Here is a 19802-nt window from a genome sequence, read left to right as displayed (position 1 = left end):
CCTGGCCGTCGGAGGGGGTGGAGAGTGGGACCAAGGCAGGGCCCCTGAGCTCTGAGTCCTGGTGGTGCTCAGCCTGCATTATACAGTGTCCCTGCGTGGTGGGCCCCATTCTGGGTGAGGTGCCAGGTGACTCCTGGCTCCCGTGTCCAACAGCGGGGCCTGGGGAGCTGGGCAGCCTGGGTTCCAGCCCCGGCTCTGCCAGTCACAGATGTGTGGCCTAGAGCATATTACTTAACCTCTCTGGTTCTCAGCTGCCCCATCTGTAAAATGGGCTAATAGTAGACATCTATCTCCCAGGGCTTTGGGAAGGATTAAGCAAGTTAATTTCTGTAAGGGGCTTAGGGCACGGGTGAAGGTGACATGTGTGTGTTGGCTATTAGGACAGTATGATAGCAGGAGAATGTGCTCCCTGTGTGTATTCCTGGGAGTGAGGGGAGGTGGGGTCCAGGCGTCCAGGGCTTGGGGGGGTGGTAAGCACAGGCATGGGTCTGAGCCTCCGCTCCCTGGGGCCTCCCCGCCCTGCCCTAGCGGTGTCAGCCACTTGGCACCCAGCTGCCTGCCATCTCCTGGTGCCGTCCACCCTGCAGGCGCCCTTGGCCTGCTGTAGACACTGTGCGGAAGTGAAACTCGGCACCATCTGTGTTGCAGGGACTTAATGTTTCCTGCAGGGGTGGACAGGCCTGCAGTCAGGCCCTTGGGGCTGACCTAGGGGCATGAAGGGGTGGAGGGAATCCGAGCTCGAGGAAGCCTTGGGCCAGAGCACCCTCACCCCCTGCCTCATCCAGGCCAGGGGCAGAGCTCGGGACTGCCATGCCAGTGCCTAGGGGATCTGTTCAACACCCCCCCACCGGCGCCCCCCGCTCCCCCCCAGCCCAGGCAGAGATGAGGGACAGGCTCTGGGTCCCAGCCCTGCCACCGTCCCCTTCCCCAACAAAGTGGAGCACAGACTCCCCCCCGCCTTCCTGGGCCCCTCCCTGTCCAGACACCAGCCTGGTGGCTCCACCGATCCACGGTCTCCAAGGGCCAGAGGGCACCACAGCCTGCTGTCCTTAGCCACAGGCACAAAGGGAGCCCCGGCCTGTCTCCCTGTGTGAACTGCAGCCCCCCGGGGCTCTGCTTCCTGGGCCCTGTCCTGCCTCTTGCATGGGGGGAAGCGGAACCCTAGAACCTGCAGGACATGCCTTCCTGGGGTCTCATCCAAGGGAGATGTTCTCCTCTCCCCTCGCCAGCCACCTGACTTGGGGGGCTACCTGGTGGGAAGGTGGTGACCCCACTTCACACCAGTTTACCCTTGATCCCTTCCTGGGGACCTTCAGCCACATCCTAACAAACCTCCATCCTCCAACTCAACTCCTGCTCCATCCCAAGTCAGCAGAAAACCTGGACCTGCCCCCCCCCCCCCCCGAGACAGAACCATCTGCGGCGGTGGGCGCCTTCCTCAGACGTCTCTCTGCTGAGTCCTTCCCCACAAGCCTGCCGTAAGGGCCACTCGGCCTCCTCCCCCAGCACCCCCCTGCTCCGGCTCCAGGCTCCAGGCTCTGGCTCCTGAGTACCAGCCCACACAGCCTCTCCCAGAGCGCCTCTGGGGGCTCAGCGGGTCACATCCCCCCTTGTCGGTCCTGCCAGCCACCCTAGGAAGTGTTACTATTTTCCCTGCTTTACAGAAGACGACAGGAGGCACAGAGAAGATGAAAGACTTGCCCAGGGTCACACAGCTGGACTGCTCTACTTCCTCTAGGAACACAGAAGGCTTTCTCCGCAAAGCCCCCAAACCTCCCTCCCATCCTGGCTCCCCCTCCCTCCTCGCCCAAACTCAGTCTGCTGTCTGCACACCGCTCTTTCCTGCAGTGGGGCCCCTGTCCCCCTCTTCACATTAACACATCACCTTCCCAACGGAGAGACTGGGGCTCTGGTTGCCCCGTGGTTGGGGGGTCTCAGCGCCCCCCATGCGGCTGCCCATCAGCCACCTCTGTCCAGCAAGGCTGCCTTGGAGATCGTCCACCTGCCTCCTGGACCTCTTCTGTCCTGGCCTGAGCGCGTCAGATGGGGTCTGGGGGCCCTGTCTGTCCCCCCACCCCCCCCATCTTCCACCCTGCCCTTCCTGGCCCTTCTGCAGCCCCCTGCGGAGCCCACCACAGCCCTCCTGGGTTCCCCCAACCCGCCCCCCTCCACCCCGCTGTGTGGCCTCCGCACCTGCAAGGGGCCTGGGGGGTGCTCAGCTCACACCCTGCCCCTTCCTAGGAGGTTGGAGGGGGTCAGGAGGGCCCCAGGAGTGGGCAGGGGCTGGAGCCAGACCCTCCCAGAGCCCACAGAGGCTGACGGCAGGCAGGGTCCTGTGGGGGCCATTTGCCAAGGTGCTTAGGAGAGGTTGGCCGCTATTAGGGTGCTGTAATATTCATGAAGGGAAGATTAGATATTTAAATTTATTCAGCAATAAATGCGTCTCAGTGGGGGAGCATTCCTCACGCTAAACAAACAAGCAAGCAGTGGCTAATTAATTATTTACAGGAACAGGAGGCTGCCTGTGGCCTGGGGGAGAGGGGGGCAGCTATGTCCCTGCCAGGGGGCAAGAGACCCCAGGCCCTGGGCCGGACCCCCCACTCCCCCATTTCCCCCGCTGCCCTGTGGGTCTGGTCCCCTGTGTGCCCCGTTCTGGGATTTCTTTTCCCAGAAATCTCACCTACAAGCCTGCTGATGGCTTTGGGCAAGTCGCTTCCCCTCCCTGTGCCTCCGTCTCCCCACTCTACCAGGTAACAGGACCTCCTTCCCCATTTGGCATGAGGATTCAGTGGGAGACGGCATCAAAATGCCCTGCACTTTCTCACATGGTCCCCCTGGGTCACTTGTCTTCCAGGTGGGGCGGGGGAGACCTAGGCCCAGTCACCCACCCTGTAGGCAGAAGGCTGCTCTGCCCAGCAGGCTCTTGGGGGCCTCTTTTGCTCCAGGGACAGATGCGCTGCTGGTTGGAGATGTCACTGAGAAAGCCCTGGGCAGAGAGGGCTGGGGGAGGGGCGCGCCTCTTGAGCGCAGGGCAGGAAGCCACCTGGGTCTGGGCCGTAGGGACCACTCCCCACCCAGACACCTCCCCCTGAAGGTCCCAGGGCTGGGAGCCCAGCCTGAGGAGAGGCCCCCCACAACCAGCCTGGGTCCAGCCTTCAGTGGCTCCCCGGGCCCCCACCACCTCCAGAGAGATCCCAAAGGCCAGGGCTGAGACGACTGAATGGCTGGGGAAACTGAGTCCCCAAGAGGGTACCAGTGGAGTCAGGGACAGATGCCTAAACCTCTGGGATGTCTCTAAGCCCCAGACCCTGAGGAGGACAAGCCGAGCCAGAAAGCCCGGAGAAATGACCTAGCCCGGGGGCACTGTGCCCCCTCCTCCCTCTGTCCAGCCTACACTCTCCATCTCTGGCCTCCAGTCTCCTCCTGGGCCCCAGCTGAGCCTCAGGAGCCATGACCCCATGGGATGCCCATTGCCAGAACCACCTCTGGCCTCTGCCCACAGCCCCGCTCCCTGGATCGACAACCCCGCACTGGCCCCTGCTCTGTGAGGCTTGGCCTATTGGGGGAGACAGAGCCCACCTTGGCCAGACCCCACCCTTGTGGTGCCAAGGCGGGTGGGCACCCCAGGGAGAAGATGGATGGACAAGAGCTCCAAGATGTGATGGGAAGTTCATTACCGGGTGAGATCAACTCCTTAAATGGGCATTTGGAAACATTAGGCTTCATTACATACACAATGGCGGCACCTCATTCATCATGCAAAAATCACTCCCGTTATTAAAATCCCCATGGCAGCTGCAGGAAGGGGCCTGGCAGCATCTTGCCCGCTGAGGGTGGGGTGCGGGCCCTGGAGGCCTCTGCTAGAGTCCCCACTGGGTTGGGGGGCCTGAATCCTCCTGTCCCTCCTACCCAGGGAGGAGGCCTGTGGAGGGCTAGGAGTGGGGAGCACAGTTCCCTCCAAGGACCCAGTGCCTCAGTGTTGTCATCTGCAAAGTGGAGCAGTTAGCGGAACCCCCAAACCCCGGCGCTGTGCTGAGGGTCCCTGGGATCCTGCAGGAGAGGCTCCATGAGGCCCGGCTCCACACCCTGAGCGCTCAGTACAGGCAGGCTTCTGCTCATGCTGCCATCGCCATCTGGGCTGGGGCGGGGACGCCTGGTGTCTTTTCTTGGGGAAGGACACGTCACTCCCTCACCCCTACAACCTCCCACGGCCTCCACAAGTCCACGAAATGAAGTCTTCCACCCTGAGCGAGGCTGGGGTCCCCTCCAGCCTTCCCCCTGAGATGACTGGCCTCTGCATCTCTCCCACGTTCCCAGCTCTGGGGCGATGGGGGCGGGGGCTGCCCGGTGCTGGCCCCATGCAGGGAGGGGACGGGGTTGGGGGGGGGGCTCTACCTCACTGCAAGCCCTGAAGCGGGAGAAGATGGAGCTGGACAAGAGGGAAAGGGGGTGGGAGCGGGCAGGCCCTGTGCGCAGTTGGGAGGGCTCCCCTGAGGAGGTGGCATCTGAACAGAGCCCTGAGTGATGAGAAAGAATCGGCTTTGGAAAGCTGGAGGAGTGGGAGGTGGGGGAAGGGGGCGGGGAGGGCTGCATCTGTGGGACTGGTAGAAGCAGCTAGAACTGCTTCCATGGCAGCCCTGAGAAATTTGAGCAGGGGCAGTGCATGGCCTGGGACAGCCTCTGAGTGTGGGGGTGTGGGGGGGTTGCTGTTCCCCATGGAATGCTCCTGCGGGGGGTTTGCTGGGCTCAGGCCAGAGGCCCACCCCCCCACACACCAGCCTCTCCCCCAACCCCCACCTGGCACACAGCGGGGCTCCAGACTAGTTTGGGGACTGGGTGCTCAGGGCTTGGGGCCCCTACTTCCTCTGAGTCCAGCCCCCTTCAGGCAGGGTACAGAGGCCACCCCATCTGCCCACTGTGCCCTGCCGTGACTATGGCCTTGAGCAGCCACTGGGCAGAAGTGGAGGCCCTGATGAAGCTTGGAAGCTCCCATCCGAGGCTTTGCTAATCCCCTAGGGCCTGCCTGGCGCTGAGCAGAGGAGAGCCAGCGGGAGCAGGGAGAGAGCAAGGAGGAGGAAGAGAGAGCGAGAGGATGAGAAATGGAGAGTGGGCACATGAGCGAGAGAAATGGGGAGCGGGCCAGAGATGCCTTGTGGCTGGGAGAGACAGAGACAGAGCAGGAAGGGCAAGCAAGGGCAGAGGCAGAGAAGGACAGACAGAGACAGAGACAGAGAGACAGAGACAGAGAAAGAAAGAGACACAGAGACACAGCGACAGAGGCAAAGACAGAAAGAGAGAGAGGGGCAGAGACAGAGAAAGATAGAGGTAGAGATAGGCAGAGACAGAAGCAGAGAGACAGAGACAGGAAGAAAAAGTGAGAGATAGGAGAGAGAAGGAGAGAGGGAAGGAGGTGGGGCCACAGCCCAGGCCAGGGCCTCAGTGTGGTGAGGAGAAAAGGTGGGCCCCAGCGTGGTGGGCTTTCCTCAAGCCGAGGGGCCGCCGCAGGGGGCCAGGGCTGGGCTGTGAACACGTACACAGGTGCCCAGGCTGGGTGAGCGGGGCCCCTGGGCACAGCTGGTCTGCACACAGGTCTGCCCTGAGCACCTAACCTTGGCCAGGAGGTGGATAGACAGACACCCCGTGCATGTCCCGTCGGAGCAGAGTCTGACAGGGAGGTATTTGGTACTTAAATAACCACACAAATGGGAGTCTGATCACCACGGGTAATAGAATGCCAGTCCACGAGGTGCTGGGGCTGCTGTGTGCTCACACCCAGGACGGTGGCAGGGCGTGGGGAGCCCTTAGTAAATGGAGCAGGACAGAGGGGGGGGTGGGAGGGGCTGCCCTGCCATCAAGGTAAGGAGGCAGGACGGTTGTGGTGGGAGGGCAGAGGAGCCTTAGGTCCAGGAGCAGCACATGCAAAGGCCCTGTGCCAGGACAGGGGGCTGTAGGAGCCATGTGCCCAGGGTCAGGTGTGGGCACAGGAACTGGGGCTGCACAGGGCTCAGCGGGCGGGAAGGTGGGCAGCTGGGCCGCAGTGGGGCCGGGGCTGGCCACTGCCGATTTGCTGGGGCCACTGAGCTCTTGTTGGCAGTGAGCGTGCACGGAGGGGACCAGCCCTTCGGGGAGCCGGCCAGGAGAGAGCAGAGATGGCGGCTGCGTGAGCAGAAGGCGGCCCTGAATTAATCTGTCACTAAAGCTTGGCCGTGGCAGGCGCAGTCATGATTTAGATGAATAATTGAAACGCTCTGATACATTTATTATCCCTTTAGTGCAAAAGTGGCAGAGAAAGACGAGGGGTAATTGAAAAAGAGCGCACAAATCTCCGCAAGAAAGCCGGCTCCTTATCGCCGAGTAAACATTTCAGTCCTAATAAACAGGAGAGACACGCGTCAGGGCCCTGTCGATTCCCATCCTGATTTAGGGCCCGCCTCCCTTCTTACCATACAATAGGAGAGCGGTCTGTTTTTTCTTTTTTTTTTTTTTAAAGATTTTATTTATTTATTTGACAGAGAGAGATCACAAGTAGACAGAGAGGCAGGCAGAGAGAGGGAGGGAAGCAGGCCCCCTGCTGAGCAGAGAGCCCGATGTGGGACTCGATCCCAGGACCCTGAGATCATGACCCGAGCCGAAGGCAGCGGCTTAACCCACTGAGCCACCCAGGCGCCTGAGCGGTCTGTTTTTTAAAAAAAAAAAATGTTTATCGAGCCAGTGAAAGTCTCTCCAGGAAGGAGGCGGGGAAGCAGGCGTGGCCTCCCGTGGTCCGGGGACTGAGGGTCTAGTGGGTAGGTGGGCCTAGCACACCCAGTCTCCCCAGTGCACCTGCCAGAGCTCCGAGGCGCCTCTCCACGCCTCCTTGCGCATCGAACTCCTATTCACCCTTCAGGGCCTGAATCAGATGCACCCTCTGCTGGGCAGCCTCCTACCAAACTGGGTCTCTCTGAAGGCAAAGCCAAGGAGCCCTGAGTCCCCACCGCCACCCACACTCAGAGAGAGCCCTGGAGAGGAATGAGGGTGAGGGCAGAGTCGGGGGGGGTTCCCAGAGACTCACTGGGCTCCCTTCACCAAAGCCCTGCAGGCCAGGCCCCAGGCCTCCTCCTGAGTCATTGCTGTCCCCACCCCCCAACTCTACCTCCCCCCATTCCTGCCTGCTGTCCCTTTCCTCCCCACCACCCCAGGGCAGGGCTGTGGGACCTGTGTGCCAGCTCGGCTCTCTGCTGGCTCTCGGGAAAGGGCCCCACATACAGAGAGTGCGACAGCCTTCCCATAAATGGGCTTGGAACCCCCTAGAACCCAGTCCCGAGGAGAGTGCGATCTTGTGTGCTCTAGTGGAGAGACAAGCGATAAGACCGAACATGAAATAATGCCCTCCACTAAAAGGGGAATCTGGGGGCGCCTGGGTGGCTCAGTGGGTTAAGCCGCTGCCTTCGGCTCAGGTCATGATCTCAGGGTCCTGGGATCGAGCCCCGCATTGGGCTCTCTGCTCAGCAGGGAGCCTGCTTCCTCCTCTCTCTCTACCTGCCTCTCTGCCTGCTTGTGATCTCTCTCTGTCAGATAAATAAATAAAATCTTTTAAAAAAATAAATAAATAAATAAATAAAAGGGGAATCTGTGATCTGGAAAAAGCCACAGAGCAGGGGGAAAGGGTCGGCTGGGGCCTGCAGCCCAACTCAGAGGGGCCAGGGCAGGCCACCCTTGCCTGATGCTTGCGTGGATGGGGGGCAGGGGGATGGGGGTGCTGACAGTGTAGGTGGGTGGACAGGTGGGTGGGAGGTACGTGGTTGATGGGGAAGGAAGACAGATGGGTGGGGGGGTAGATAGAGGAGTTGGGGGTAGATTGGTGGGTGGCAGGGGTAGATGGAGAGGTGGGGGGCAGGTGGATGGGGGGTGATAGGAGGGCGGGGAGTGAGCAGAGACTGAACCCCCATGGGGTTGGATGCAGGAAGAGAGGGAGAAACCTTAGATGACCCCACGGGAAGACAGATACGGGGTCTGGGTAGAGCAAGGTGGGGACCTGGGCCACCGAGTCCCTGGCTCCTGCTGCCCATGGCTCCCACCCGGGCAGTCAGGGGGAGGTTAAGGCTGGATAGAGCAGCGGGGGGCACAGGTGGCAGGCACAAGGGCGGAGGACATCTCAGAGGGCTGGGACCGTCTGGGCTCCAGCCCTAGGCAGGCTCCAGGCCCCCAAGCCCTGGCGTCGCCCCTATCGCAGTCCCCTCCCTGCCACCTCCACCTTGTTCCAATCACATTAGCAGAGTGACAGCCCCAGCGAGCTCTCGTGGCGGCTCCATAAATCTCGGCCGGTGTTAAAAGGCTGGACTCCAGGCCCACTTCCTCCTGGGTCCTGGCCCACCCCATCCATCTCTGCCGCAGGCAGGCAGCCCCTGGGGCCAGCTCTGCCTCCTCTCCTCCTCAGTGCTGCTGGAAGGGGAGCTGGAGGACCCCTCCCTACCTCCCCACTCAGTCTGGCCAGAGCAGGTGCTCTTTGACCTCTCAGAGGGAGGTCGCCAGGCCACAGCTGAGCCCCTCCCTGCCCAGCTGAAACCCTCAGTGGCTCCCACTGCCCTCCCCAGCAAGTCCTTTGAGGAACGCGTGGGGCCATCCCTGCCTGTCTGCAGACATTCATTCATTCACTCTACAACCCTGTGCACCTGCCATAGGCGTCAGACCCAGGTCTAGGGGCTGGAGACCCAGCAGTGCCCTCCGGAGCTTTGTTCTCAGAGGGGTGAGAGCCAATCAGCAGTGACAGAGACAAGTGAGTTACAGGGCATGGGGGGGCGCTGGGAGACAGCAGCTCCGGGGTGGGCTGGGGTAGGGAAGGCAGGCTGCAGCGGCGGCGGTAGGCACAGGCAGCTGCGGTTTCAGTGAGGGTCAGGGAGGGCCGCCCCGAGAGGGTGGCGAGCCCAGAAACCTGGCCAGAGGCAAAGGGAGAGGCCGCAGGCCGCAGCTGGGGAAGAGGGTTCCGAGGCGAGGGGACAGCCGGTGCGCAGGCCTGGGGCAGGGGTAGCACGGAAGGCTAGGGCTGGCCAGTGGCAGGGAGTCTGGCAGGTGGCTGGGGCCCTAAGAACTTGGCCTTGGCTCTGAGTGAGGGGAGAGCCCTGGCAGAGTTTTGAGCAGAAGAGGGGCAATGACCTGACTTAGGATTTAAAAGGCCCACACCTTTCTGTGGTCTTTTGTCTCCCAGAACGGCACGGCTACAACTCCAGCTCCCCACGGGCTCCGGGAGGCTCCGGCCTCCTCTCCCCTTGGGGGGCTGCGACGGCTCCAATCTTCTGAGTCTCCCCAAATGCCCCATGTTTTCCCTCACTCTGGGCTTCCCCTGTGCTGTTCCCTCTGGACAGCACACCCTTCCCGTGACTCTTTGCTGGCTGCCTTCCAGCCACCCCTCAGGTCCCTGTGTAGGCGCCACCTCCTTCCAAGAGCCCTGCTTCCCCATCCCACAGAGCACGTGTGAGCTCGGGGAGGGCAGGGACCAGGCCCCTCTGGTCCGGCACCCTGCTCAGGGCCCAGCACGCCGTGGGTGCTAGGTGCTCAGTCCCTGGGGGGATGAATGAACACGCAAAGGAGAGGGATGTCTGAAGGCAGAGCACGGTAGGTGGCAAATCAGCGACAGCCCCCGAGTCCTGCAAAAGGGACAGGCCCCAGTGAAGCCTGGCACTCGTGAGGCCTCCGGGATAGCTGTGACCTCCACAGGGACAGTGGGGGAGAAGCGGGGGAGGAAGGGAAAAGCTCTCTAGCCACAAACAGACCCCCCGCCACTCGTCCTGCATCCTGGCTGGTCACTGACAGCTCTTAGCACTGTTCTTATTTATTCCTGACCTCAATGCCCCTTTTATTTTTCCCCCTTTTAAAACCTGGCCTGGGCCCCGCCACTGCTGTTGTAAACACGGCCCCCGGGATTTATCCGACGGCGCATTAACCCTTGCCCCCCAGCTCACCAATCATGCTGCGGCCTGTGCTGACAGCGGGCGGCCCAACCGGTGGGGACTGAGGGGCCCGGGGACCAGGGGCTGGTGTGGCCTGCCCGGGCAGGGCTCACCAGGGGAGGCGGGCATGGGGTGGGGGAGGGAGGCACAGGGACTGGGCCCACCTTGGCCACACGCTGCCAAGCATGTAGGCCGCGTCCCTGCAGGCTGGGCCCACCCTGCCCCTCCCAACTTGCCCACCTGGCGCTGCTGGAGCCCCTGCTTGGTGGTGGGGAGCCACAGTGAACACACACGCGCCTTCTGGGGGGGCCTCACAGCCCGCAGAGCGCTCCCCGACTTCGAGAGGCCTTCTCCTGGCTGTAGGGTCGCCCTCCGAGGTCGTGGTAGAGTGGGGCAGAGGTGGGAAAACTGTAGCCGAAGGGCTGGGCTTTCCCTCCCACACCTGCAGCCTCTAGTCATAGGCCTCGTCTCTTTAACCCTCACGTGTCCGGCCACGCTGCGGCCCCCAGCCCCCTAGTTGCAGACCAGGAGGCCTCTCTCTTCAGAGCCTGGGGACCTGCTGGGTCCTCCCGTAGCGAGTGGGGCCAGGCCCGCCATCCAGGGCTCTGGCTTTGTCCCCAGCAATGGCAGGCCAGGCTTGGCCAAGGGAGTGGGTGTCAGAAAAGGTCAGAGTTGGAGAAATGGGGGTAGGCGCACAGTAGGGGTGATGGAGAGGGCTGTGGGGGGCAGGCTGGGCATGATGGGCAAGGAGGCCCAGAGGAGAGAAGCAGCCACGCAAGGAGAGATTTCAGGAACCCAACCCCCAGGCCCATGTACCCCTCTACACCCCCCCCACACCCCCCACACCCCCAGCCACAGAAGACCCACTTACCGCCGCCGCCTCCGAGCAGGGAGCTGTTGGCTGTAAGAGAGAGAGAGAGAGAAAGGCCAGTCAGCTGGGGAGTAGCTGGTGGGCCAGCAGCTTGTGGAGAGGGGAGGTGGGGGGCTAGCAGCTGGGCCTGAGCAGCAGGCCGGGGCCCCGGGGGTTTCAGACTCTGGGTCCAGGATTTTCTCTGAGGCAGGGGCCGAGAAGGGGGAGGAGGGGTCTCCCTCTCCTGCTGAGGCTCCTGCTGGGCCTGGGGTTTGCAGGGTGGCGGGGGCCCAGCTGCTCACCCCGGAAACAGCCCTGTGCGGGGTCTGGAGCAGCCGCAGACCTGTGGCCATGTGTACCCTTTCATGCATTCACTCTGGTGACCCAGCATCTCGAGAGGCCCATCTGTGCCAGGCCTGGTCCCTGGCCTTGGAGCTCACGGGACACAGCTGGAAGCCACTAGAAAACTCTGTGCACCTGTGCTGAGTACTGCCCAGGGAACGCGTGTGGGGGTGGGGAGGGGGGAGGGGTGGGGGTAAGAACATGAGCCCGTGAACCAGGGCTGGGGCACCCAACACCCATCCCGGGGCAGCACGGAGAGGGCGCAGAGCCCTGGGACTGGAACCGAAGCTGGTTCAACAAATGGCCGACTAGAGCCACCTTGCTCCGTGCCTCAGTTTCCCCCCAGGGAATCTCCCAGGGTCGGCGTGAAGGCCAAGGCAGAGAGAGGGGTCCTCAGCTCCAGGCCCCTCCCCGGGGCCAGGCCGCTGGGGCTGACCTGTCCGTCTCGCTCTGCCTGGCCTGCAGCCCCCTCCTGCTTCTCCATGGGGCTGACGGGAGGGCGGAGCGAAGCTGGCAGCCGCTCTGCCGCACGTCAGGGCCCCTCACCAGCCGGGCTCCGGCTCCTGGCCTCGCAGCTACCCCGGCGCTCACTGCTGGGGCCAGTGAGGGGAAGTGACGGGCGAGACAGACAGGTGCTGCCCAGGTGGGGGACCCACTGTGCCTCGACTCCTCTGGACCCCGGCGTCCGGGCTCCCAGGTGGGGCCTGCTGCTCCTCCACAGCTCCCGCACCCCAACTACCTTCTGGGGTCCCGGTGCCGCCCCTCTGTGGGAGGAGCACAGGGAGCAGAGCCTGGGGCCAGGAGTGGGGGCCCCTTCGGGGCAGACCCGTCCTTGCGCCTGGGGTTCCGTGCAGACACTGTGGACCCTGCTAAGTGGTGTCGGGCGGCTCCGAGCGCCTGGTCTCCCAGAGCTGACAGCTCTTCGCTTGGGGAATAATTAATTCCACAGCCCGAAAACCCAGGGCTGCAAGTTGCCACGTTACTTGCGAGATTAATACAAGCAGCTAATTAAGATGGAGAGGCAAGGAGAGGCCGGGTGCTCCCACAGCAGGGCTGGGGGGCTGCGGGGAAGGCGGGAGGAAGGCCGGCTGAGCAGGCCGGGAGGCGGCTGGGACCCGGAGCCCCGGCACGAGGAGGACCAGGCGGGGACCGCCAGGCAGATGCGGGCAGGCGGGCTCCTACAGGGCCCCGGAGGACGCTGGGGCCCCCGGAAAGCTCCATCCCGGTGGGCGGTGAGGACCCTCGGCCAGGCACAGACTGAGTGCTTTGCACACATGATCCCATTTAACAATCCCAACAGTGTGCCATGGGGGTGCGAGGCTCCCATTTTACAGATGAGAAGCCTGAGGCTGGGGGGCTGAGGGGCATCGTGGTGGTGGTAGGACATGAACCGGGTCTGACTGTAGCCAAGCTATAAGGCAGGCTGACCTCGAGGGCAGCGCAGGGAGGCTCACCGCCGCCCCCCCAACTCCGGCCGGGCCTGGGCCCGACTCTTCCACACTGCAGCCCTTCAGACGCAGTCTGGACCTGCCCCCCGACCCCAACCCCACCCCAAGGGTCGGGCTGCAGTGAGAGGGGGCTGGACCTGGGGACAGCCCTGCCCTAGAGCCAGCAAGGGAGGCCTGGGCATCTGGGGTTGGCCCAGAGCAGTCCTGGCATCTGTTGGAAGCTGCCCTCCATGGCCTTTCCCCACCTCCCCCACCCCCCCCCGTCACCTCTCTCTCTTAATTAACACCGGCCGCAAATGAGCTGGCTCCCGCTCACAGGGGGACTCGGTGCCAAATGTGTTGGCAGCGAGCCTCGAAGGGGCGGGAGGGGAAGGGGCGCTGACCTGCCATTCTGCAGGCCCCTGTTGGAAGGGACCTACCTACCGCCGCCTGGTTTCCCTCGAACCCCACCACGTGTTGGTCTGCCCAGGTCGGGGATGGGGTGAACTGCCCCGATGTCCACCAGGCCAGGAGCACCGGAGGGCTGAGGGGGGAGGTGAGCCGGGGGACTTCACCAGGGCTGAAAGGATTTCACCAGGCTGAGCCTGAAGAAGGGCAAGCAGGTGGCCAGGGTCGTGTCACCTGTCCCAGGTGGGAACAGGCAGGCGCTGGGTGTCGGTCTTGGGCTACCCAGAGGATCTGGTCACCAGCTTGTCCCCAGGCTCAGTGAGTGTCCCACGTATGAGGCTGGCCTGCGTGTCCCCTTCCTCCAGCCCACTAGGCTGACAGTCTCCGGCTCCTCCTCCTCCCACCGTCCCCACCATGCTCCCTTCAGTTCTAAACCACAACTGGTCATGAGCCCATTTTTCAGATGAGAAAGCAGGTTCACAGAGGGATGGGGAAGGGAGGGGAGGCCTCTGACCCAGGATGGCTGGTTGTCAGCATGCCTTCTCTTTCTGTTTCTTTTTAAATATTTAATTTTTTAAAGTAATCTCTACACCCAATGTGGGACTCGAACTCACAACCCTGAGAGCAAGAGCTGCAGGCTCCACTGACGGAGCCAGCCGGACGCCCCAACCATCATCCTTCTTGACCCCACACGCTCCCTGTGTGCTCCCAACGCCTGCTTGCTGAGACATGGTGGTGGGTGAGTGCGAGCTGCGGAGACAAGCACAGGGCTTCCAGCTGAAGCCAGGGGTCGTGACCTGGCCCCACCCCAGGGACCCCAATATGGCCCATCGAAGCAGGGGTCTCTGAGCTCCTGAGTGGCATTGCCCTGGGACTTGGGGAAGGGGCATGAGGCCTGCTCTGGCTTTGGTGAGGGTGAGGTAGGGGGTGGCGGTTCCCAGGCCACAGCATGCACCCTGGGGGCTGGGGGTGCCTTTCCCCAGGGCTGCCACCCTGTCTGCTTACGGGTCCCCACGGCAAGGTGAGGTGTCCCAGCCCTGCCCCATCCCCCACTCACAGACACGCATGCACCATGCTCCATGGGGCGTCATTAACTGGCTCTGAGCCTCCGCACTGAGCCCGTGACCTTGGGGTGGAAATGAGGTCCACACCCCTTGATGCCAGTCACTGCCAAATCCTCTGTCCCCTGACAGGGGCCCACCGGGCTAGGGGCTGAGGGTCCCGGGGGACATCACCCCCTCCTCCATATATTCTGCCTGCCCCTCCCTGCCCCCCCCCACCTGCCCCTCATGCAGGGCACTTGCCCATGCTTTCGTTCCACCCTTTGCCCGCTTCACACCTTCTCAGGCCCAGGGCACCTCCCCCAAGGGCCCCAGCCCCGTCCCCTGCCCCCCAGCAGTTGTGCCCCCCGGGGGGGGGTCAGGGTGGAGTTGCTCCCCAGTTTGGGCCCCAGCATCCAGCCCACCGCGTCAGGGCCTGGCGTGTGGTCACTGTGCTTGGAAAGGGAGAAGGCCAGACCCGGAAGGCTTGGCCACTGTCATTACAGGTCAGAGGAGGCCCCGGGCGAAGGCAGACAGACCTGGCTGGCCCCTTCTTCATTCTCAACCTGAAGCATTTTAATTGGTTGCTGACGTTTGCCACGAGCCACCAAGTACAAAGAGATGAAAAAGACCCAGTCCCTGGGCCTCAGGAGCTCCCAGGCCTAAAGGGTAGGCAAGGGAGGGACAAGATCTGGTGAGGCCTGGCAGCTGGGAGGGCTTCCTGGAGGAGGTGGTATTTGAGCTGAGGCTGGAGGAGGGAGGCAATAGCACAGCTTCAGAGAAAAGGAGAGGCCTGCAGGGGAGGGGCACAGCAGGGGGCCTAAGGAGTCTGAGCATTTCCTGGGGCAGAATGAGGAACTGCAGGGGTTGGGGAAGGAGCTCTGCAGGCTGGGGGGAGGGGCGGGCTGGCATGGACAGAGCCAGGGCACTGGAGCTGGGTGCTGGGGGAGGAGCCGGTGGGGGGCCAAAGGGAGGCTCTGAGGCACACAGACACCTCTTCCTCTTCTGACCACCCCCGCCCTGCCACCCACCCCTCCTGCCCCTGCCAGGCAGCCCCTAGTGAAAAGAATGGCCCTCACTTTGAGGGCCAGGCAGTGCATAGCGGGCATGGGCCAGAGCCCATGATATTTTTAGGGACCCATGAAAATGTAATTTCTTTTCAGATCAGAAGAGGAGGGGTGAGGGGTGCCTGGGTGGCTCAGCTGGTCCAATGTCCTACTCTTGGGTTCTGCTCAGGTCAGGATCTCAGGGTCATGGGACCAAGTCTGGCCCCCGCTGACTGGTGTGTCTGTCTCAGATTCTCCCCCTTCTGCTCCTGTGCGAGCTCACACTCTCTCTCTCTAATAAATAAATAAATCTTTAAAAATATTAAAAACAAAATCAGAAGAGTAAATGAACTTTGAGTCTGAAGTTATTTTCTGTATATAATGTTAATACATTTTGTCTTTATGCCAACAAACTCATAAAATCAGCTTCTAACATACATTTTTTTTATGTTTGTTATTAATTGTTTTATGTGGTTAAGTGATCCTCTAATATATTTTGATAGAAAAAGGGCCCACAATGGCAGAAGTGCCGGGTAAGCTCAGACTTGCTCTGACTTCTTTTTTTTTTTTTTTTAAAGATTTTATTTATTTATTTGACAGAGATCACAAGTAGGCAGAGAGGCAGGCAGAGAGAGAGGGGGAAGCAGGCTCCCCACTGAGCACAGAGCCCAATGCAGGGCTCAATCCCAGGTCCCTGGGATCATGACCTGAGCCGAAGGCAGAGGTTTTAACCCACTGAGCCACCCAGGCGCCCCTTGCTCTGACTTCTTTAACCCTTACCCTGTGTGGAAGGCATGTTACTGACCCATTTTACAGATGAGAGAGCCGAGCCATAGAGCACTATGTTCTCATAATGCAAATTTGAGCATCTCCTGTTTTATCCTGGTTTCCTGATGAAACCCTCCCAAAGCTCCCCTGTGCTCTCAGGATGAAGAATGGGGCCCAGCCTGGGGCCCACTGGCTCCTCTCCTCCTCCCCTTCCCCTCATCTCCCCATGGGCCACACTCTGGGTCCTCAAAGTAGCTCCATTTCCTCCAGCCCCAGGGCCTTTGCATGGGCTACTGCCTCTTTAGAGGAGACCCTGTACACCCCCCACCCTGAGAGCCAGCCTTGAGGGGCACACCCAGCTACCCACCTCGGCTCCTGCGGGCCACAGATCACTGCCTCCAGCCCCCTTACCTCCCAGGTCAGTGCTATGTGTGTCATTCATACTTGTCCCCAACTCCCAGCCCTGAGCTCCGTGCACAGCAGGTGACTGCCAATCATTTACACTGGGTTAGGGGCTATGTCCAGAGTCACTCAGCGAGGCCACCCTGGTGTCTGCCCAGCTCTGTGGCCATCAGGACTTGTGGAAGAGCCTACCCGAGGGGCCCTCTGGAGGAAGGACCGGGGGTGGGGGGCGTGCAGGTGATGGGGCTGGTCCAAGGGCAGTGGCAGGAGGCCACAGAGGAGCCATCCAGCTCCTCCCTGACACATCCTCCAGGCTAGGGTGTGGGAGGTGAGCGGGTGTTGTGCGGGGGCTGGGCTGCAGAGAGGAGACCCAGTGACCCAAGGAAAGCGCTGAGCAGGTTACTGGGCCGGGGAGAGCCCTGGTGAGCGGGCACAGCGGTGACTTTGAGCTGGTCACAGCCCCTTGGTGTGCGGAGTCTGCCGCCGCTGCCGCTGCTCCAAATACCTTGTCTTGGCCCTCAGTGCCTGCAGAGCTGCCAGCCACCGGCCAGCCTCGGGGAATGAAGGCTGCTCCCCCAAAACCCTAGCCCCTCAGCCTGGCCCGCTCCCTTCCCCCTTTCTCAGAAGGCTAGATCTCAGCTTCCTAGCACTTGACAAATACAAATCCAGCCCCTACTCTATGCCAGGCGCTGGGACAGAGCTGGGCCAGGCGCTGTGGGCACAGAGCTCATTATCCAGGAGGCAGAGAAACAACAGAACAAGAATGAACTCGAACACAGATTACCATTTGTGTCAGAGGTTAGGAAGCGAGGAGAGAATGGCCTGCCAGTAAGTGAGAGTGGGGTGGGGTGGGGGTGATCTAGAAGGAGTCAAGGATCTGCTGAACATAAGGAGCCAGCTGTGAGGGGCACCCCCTGGGTGGGGACGGCCTGTGCAAAGGTCCTGAGGCAGAGGGAAGAGACCATTTGTAGCTGAAGCAGAGTGAGTTGGGGGAGAGAAGTGGGAGAGGAGGTCAGAGCCAACTGGGGCCAGAGCAGCTCAGAGTGGACAAGAAGGGGACCTGCTGGTGATTGCATTATGGAAGTGACCCCCCCAGGCCTGGAGCACCCCGCAATACCTGTGTGTGTCCCATCACTACTGTTGCAGCCGCCCCATGCCTGGGTGTGAGCCCCCATGGCCCCCCGGCACCCCAAAGGCTGGCACAGTGCCTGGTGACGGCAGACCAGGCCGCTGGTAGCCCTAGCCCCACCTGGAGGGTTAGGGGAGCGGGCTTTGTTCTTGGGACACAGAGCAGTCGCCCGCCCCCACTTCCTGCAGGCCTGCGCTGGGTATCCGTGTTACTTGAGGGTGAGTTGTTTAAAACACGCTTTAGATTAGAAATGTCCCACAGATGGAATAAAATGTGACATGTGCTGAATTTTTGAAGATAAAACAAGAGACTTCAAAGGCATCTCAAGCTGTGAAAGCAGTTGCCGTGTTTGACAGACTCTGTCCCCCAGGCCAAGGTCACTGTCCTCTTAGGTGGGGCTGCCTGGGGGTGGGGGATGTGAGGCTTCCTAGACCTTCCCCAGGCTGGGAGGCAGGAGCCTGATGTGTGGACACACACCCCTTCCCGCCCTGTGGACAGATGGGGAAACTGAGGCACAAAGCAGCAAAGTGAGCTGCTCAAGGTCCCCGCTCTTAGTCGGAGGAGCCACCATTCTTGTGCCTTGCAAGTTCTGGTCCTGAACCCCCCAGCTGTGATCTTGGGCCCCCGGGGTCTTGGGCTCTCGTGGCGCAGAGATGATATAGTTTAAAATCACTATAAAACCGGGTGCCTGGCCGGCTCAGTCGGAAGAGCGCTCGACTCTTGATCTCGGGGTTGTAAATTCGAGTCCCACATTGGGTGGAGAGATTACTTAAAAATGAAATCTTCGGGTGCCTGGGTGGCTCAGTGGGTTAGGCCGCTGCCTTCGGCTCGGGTCGTGATCTCAGGGTCCTGGGATCGAGTCCCGCATCGGGCTCTCTGCTCAGTGGGGAGCCTGCTTCCTCCTCTCTCTCTCTCTCTCTCTGCCTGCCTCTCCATCTACTTGTGATCTCTGTCAAATAAATAAATAAAATCTTTAAAAAAAAAAAAAAAGCCTATAAAATTGTTAGGTTCTCAGGCCTCCACAGTGGCAGTGGGTATGAGGGGCTGGGGTCCCTGGTCAGCCAGGGAGAAGGGGGTCAGCCTGCTGATGGGCTGGATTAATAATTTCTTTAAAAGATTTTATTTATTTATTAGAGAGAGAGGAGGGAAGCAGACTCCCTGCTGACCAGAGAGCTTGATGTTGGGCTTGATCCCAGGACCTTGAGATCATGGCCTGAGCGACCTGAGCGACCTGAGCTGAAGGCAGAGGCTTAACCCACTGAGCTGCCCAGGCACCCCTGGATTAATAATCTTAACAGCAGCTTCTTCCTACCAAGGTTTGCTCACCAGCCTCCTAGGGAGAGCTGTGGAGATCCTGCAGTCTCTGCAGCTCCCTTTCACAGATGGGGAAACTGAGGCTCAGGTAAGTCTGGGGCCCAAGGCCACACAGATTAGAGTGGTGGAGAGAGGGTTTGAATCCTCTTGGCCTGCCAGGAACCTGGGCCACTAAGCTTCCCACTCAGCGAGATCTAGCCTGTCTGCCCTCAGGACTGAGTCCCCACTCCGTCTTCTCTGAGAGGAGCGCTATGATTCCTTAAATTTGTTGGGAGCTGTACCCAGCCGGGATCCCCCTTCCAGGGTCTCCCTTTCCCACTGGCCCTTTATCAGCCTCCCTTTGCCATGGAAGGGCCTCCCCCAGTCCTGCCCCACATCTCCTGCCTCCCACCCTTGGTTCCAGAGCCCCCGGTCTACCCCAGGGGGCCCTCCCGGACACCTCTGCCTACAAAAGCCACCCAGAAAAAAAATAAAAAAAGAAAAGAAAAAGCCACCCAGTTGGTTATTCAAGCTCTAAGCAGGTGCCCTGGCTGTGGGAGAGTCCCCTCCGCCTGGGTTTCTTCCGCTCCACCCCCACCGAGATCCGACTTCCCAGACATCTGTCCCCAAGCTGGACCCCAAGTCCTTGGAGCCTCAATGTCCCTCAACACCCATTCTCCATGCCCTGTCCCCAGGCGACTTCTACTTATTGGGATTTTTGTTATACAAGAAATTCATGTCGAATGCCCCAAATTGGATGATATACATAAACAAAAAGCAAAAGAAAATGAGTCACCCATTAGCTCATCGTGCAGAGTACGGGCTTTAGCCCCTGCCCATACTCTCCTGCAGGACCTCTTTAAAGAAAAACAAAAAATAGTTAATAACGCATTTATCGAGCAAATTCTCTGGGCCAGGCACTGGGCCAAGTGTTTCCAGTGGATCCTTTCATCTTTCCCTCCCCCCAGAGCCTAAAGAGAGGGCCCTGTTATTTTTCCCACTTTACAGATGAGGAAAGAGAGTCAGGGCAAGATGTCAGGACTTGCCCAAGGTCACAGAGCTGGGGGGTCAGGGGAACCGGGGTTTGAATCGGTCTGATTTCCAAGTTAGGGCTGCTGAAGGCTGCAGTGCTGGCCCCCCCCCCCCCCCCCCCCCCCCCCCCCCCCCCCCC

At 60.9% G+C, this 19802-nt stretch overlaps 1 protein-coding gene across 1 annotated transcript in view; it reads right to left on the bottom strand.

The window, feature by feature from the left end:
• Positions 1-19802, bottom strand: part of LOC111150236 (MACRO domain containing 1) — a 142442-nt gene that overhangs the window by 3476 nt on the left and 119164 nt on the right. Inside the window, 1 exon segment of the mRNA XM_022507661.1 lies at positions 10798-10827. Coding sequence (XP_022363369.1) covers positions 10798-10827 — 30 coding nt within the window.

This window comes from Enhydra lutris, unplaced genomic scaffold, assembly GCF_002288905.1.
Source record: "Enhydra lutris kenyoni isolate GAN:26980312 unplaced genomic scaffold, ASM228890v2 scaffoldscaffold22, whole genome shotgun sequence".
Taxonomy (NCBI): Eukaryota; Metazoa; Chordata; class Mammalia; order Carnivora; family Mustelidae; genus Enhydra; species Enhydra lutris.
Note: the sequence above shows the minus strand (reverse complement) of the source record. Positions and strands in the feature narration are given on the sequence as shown.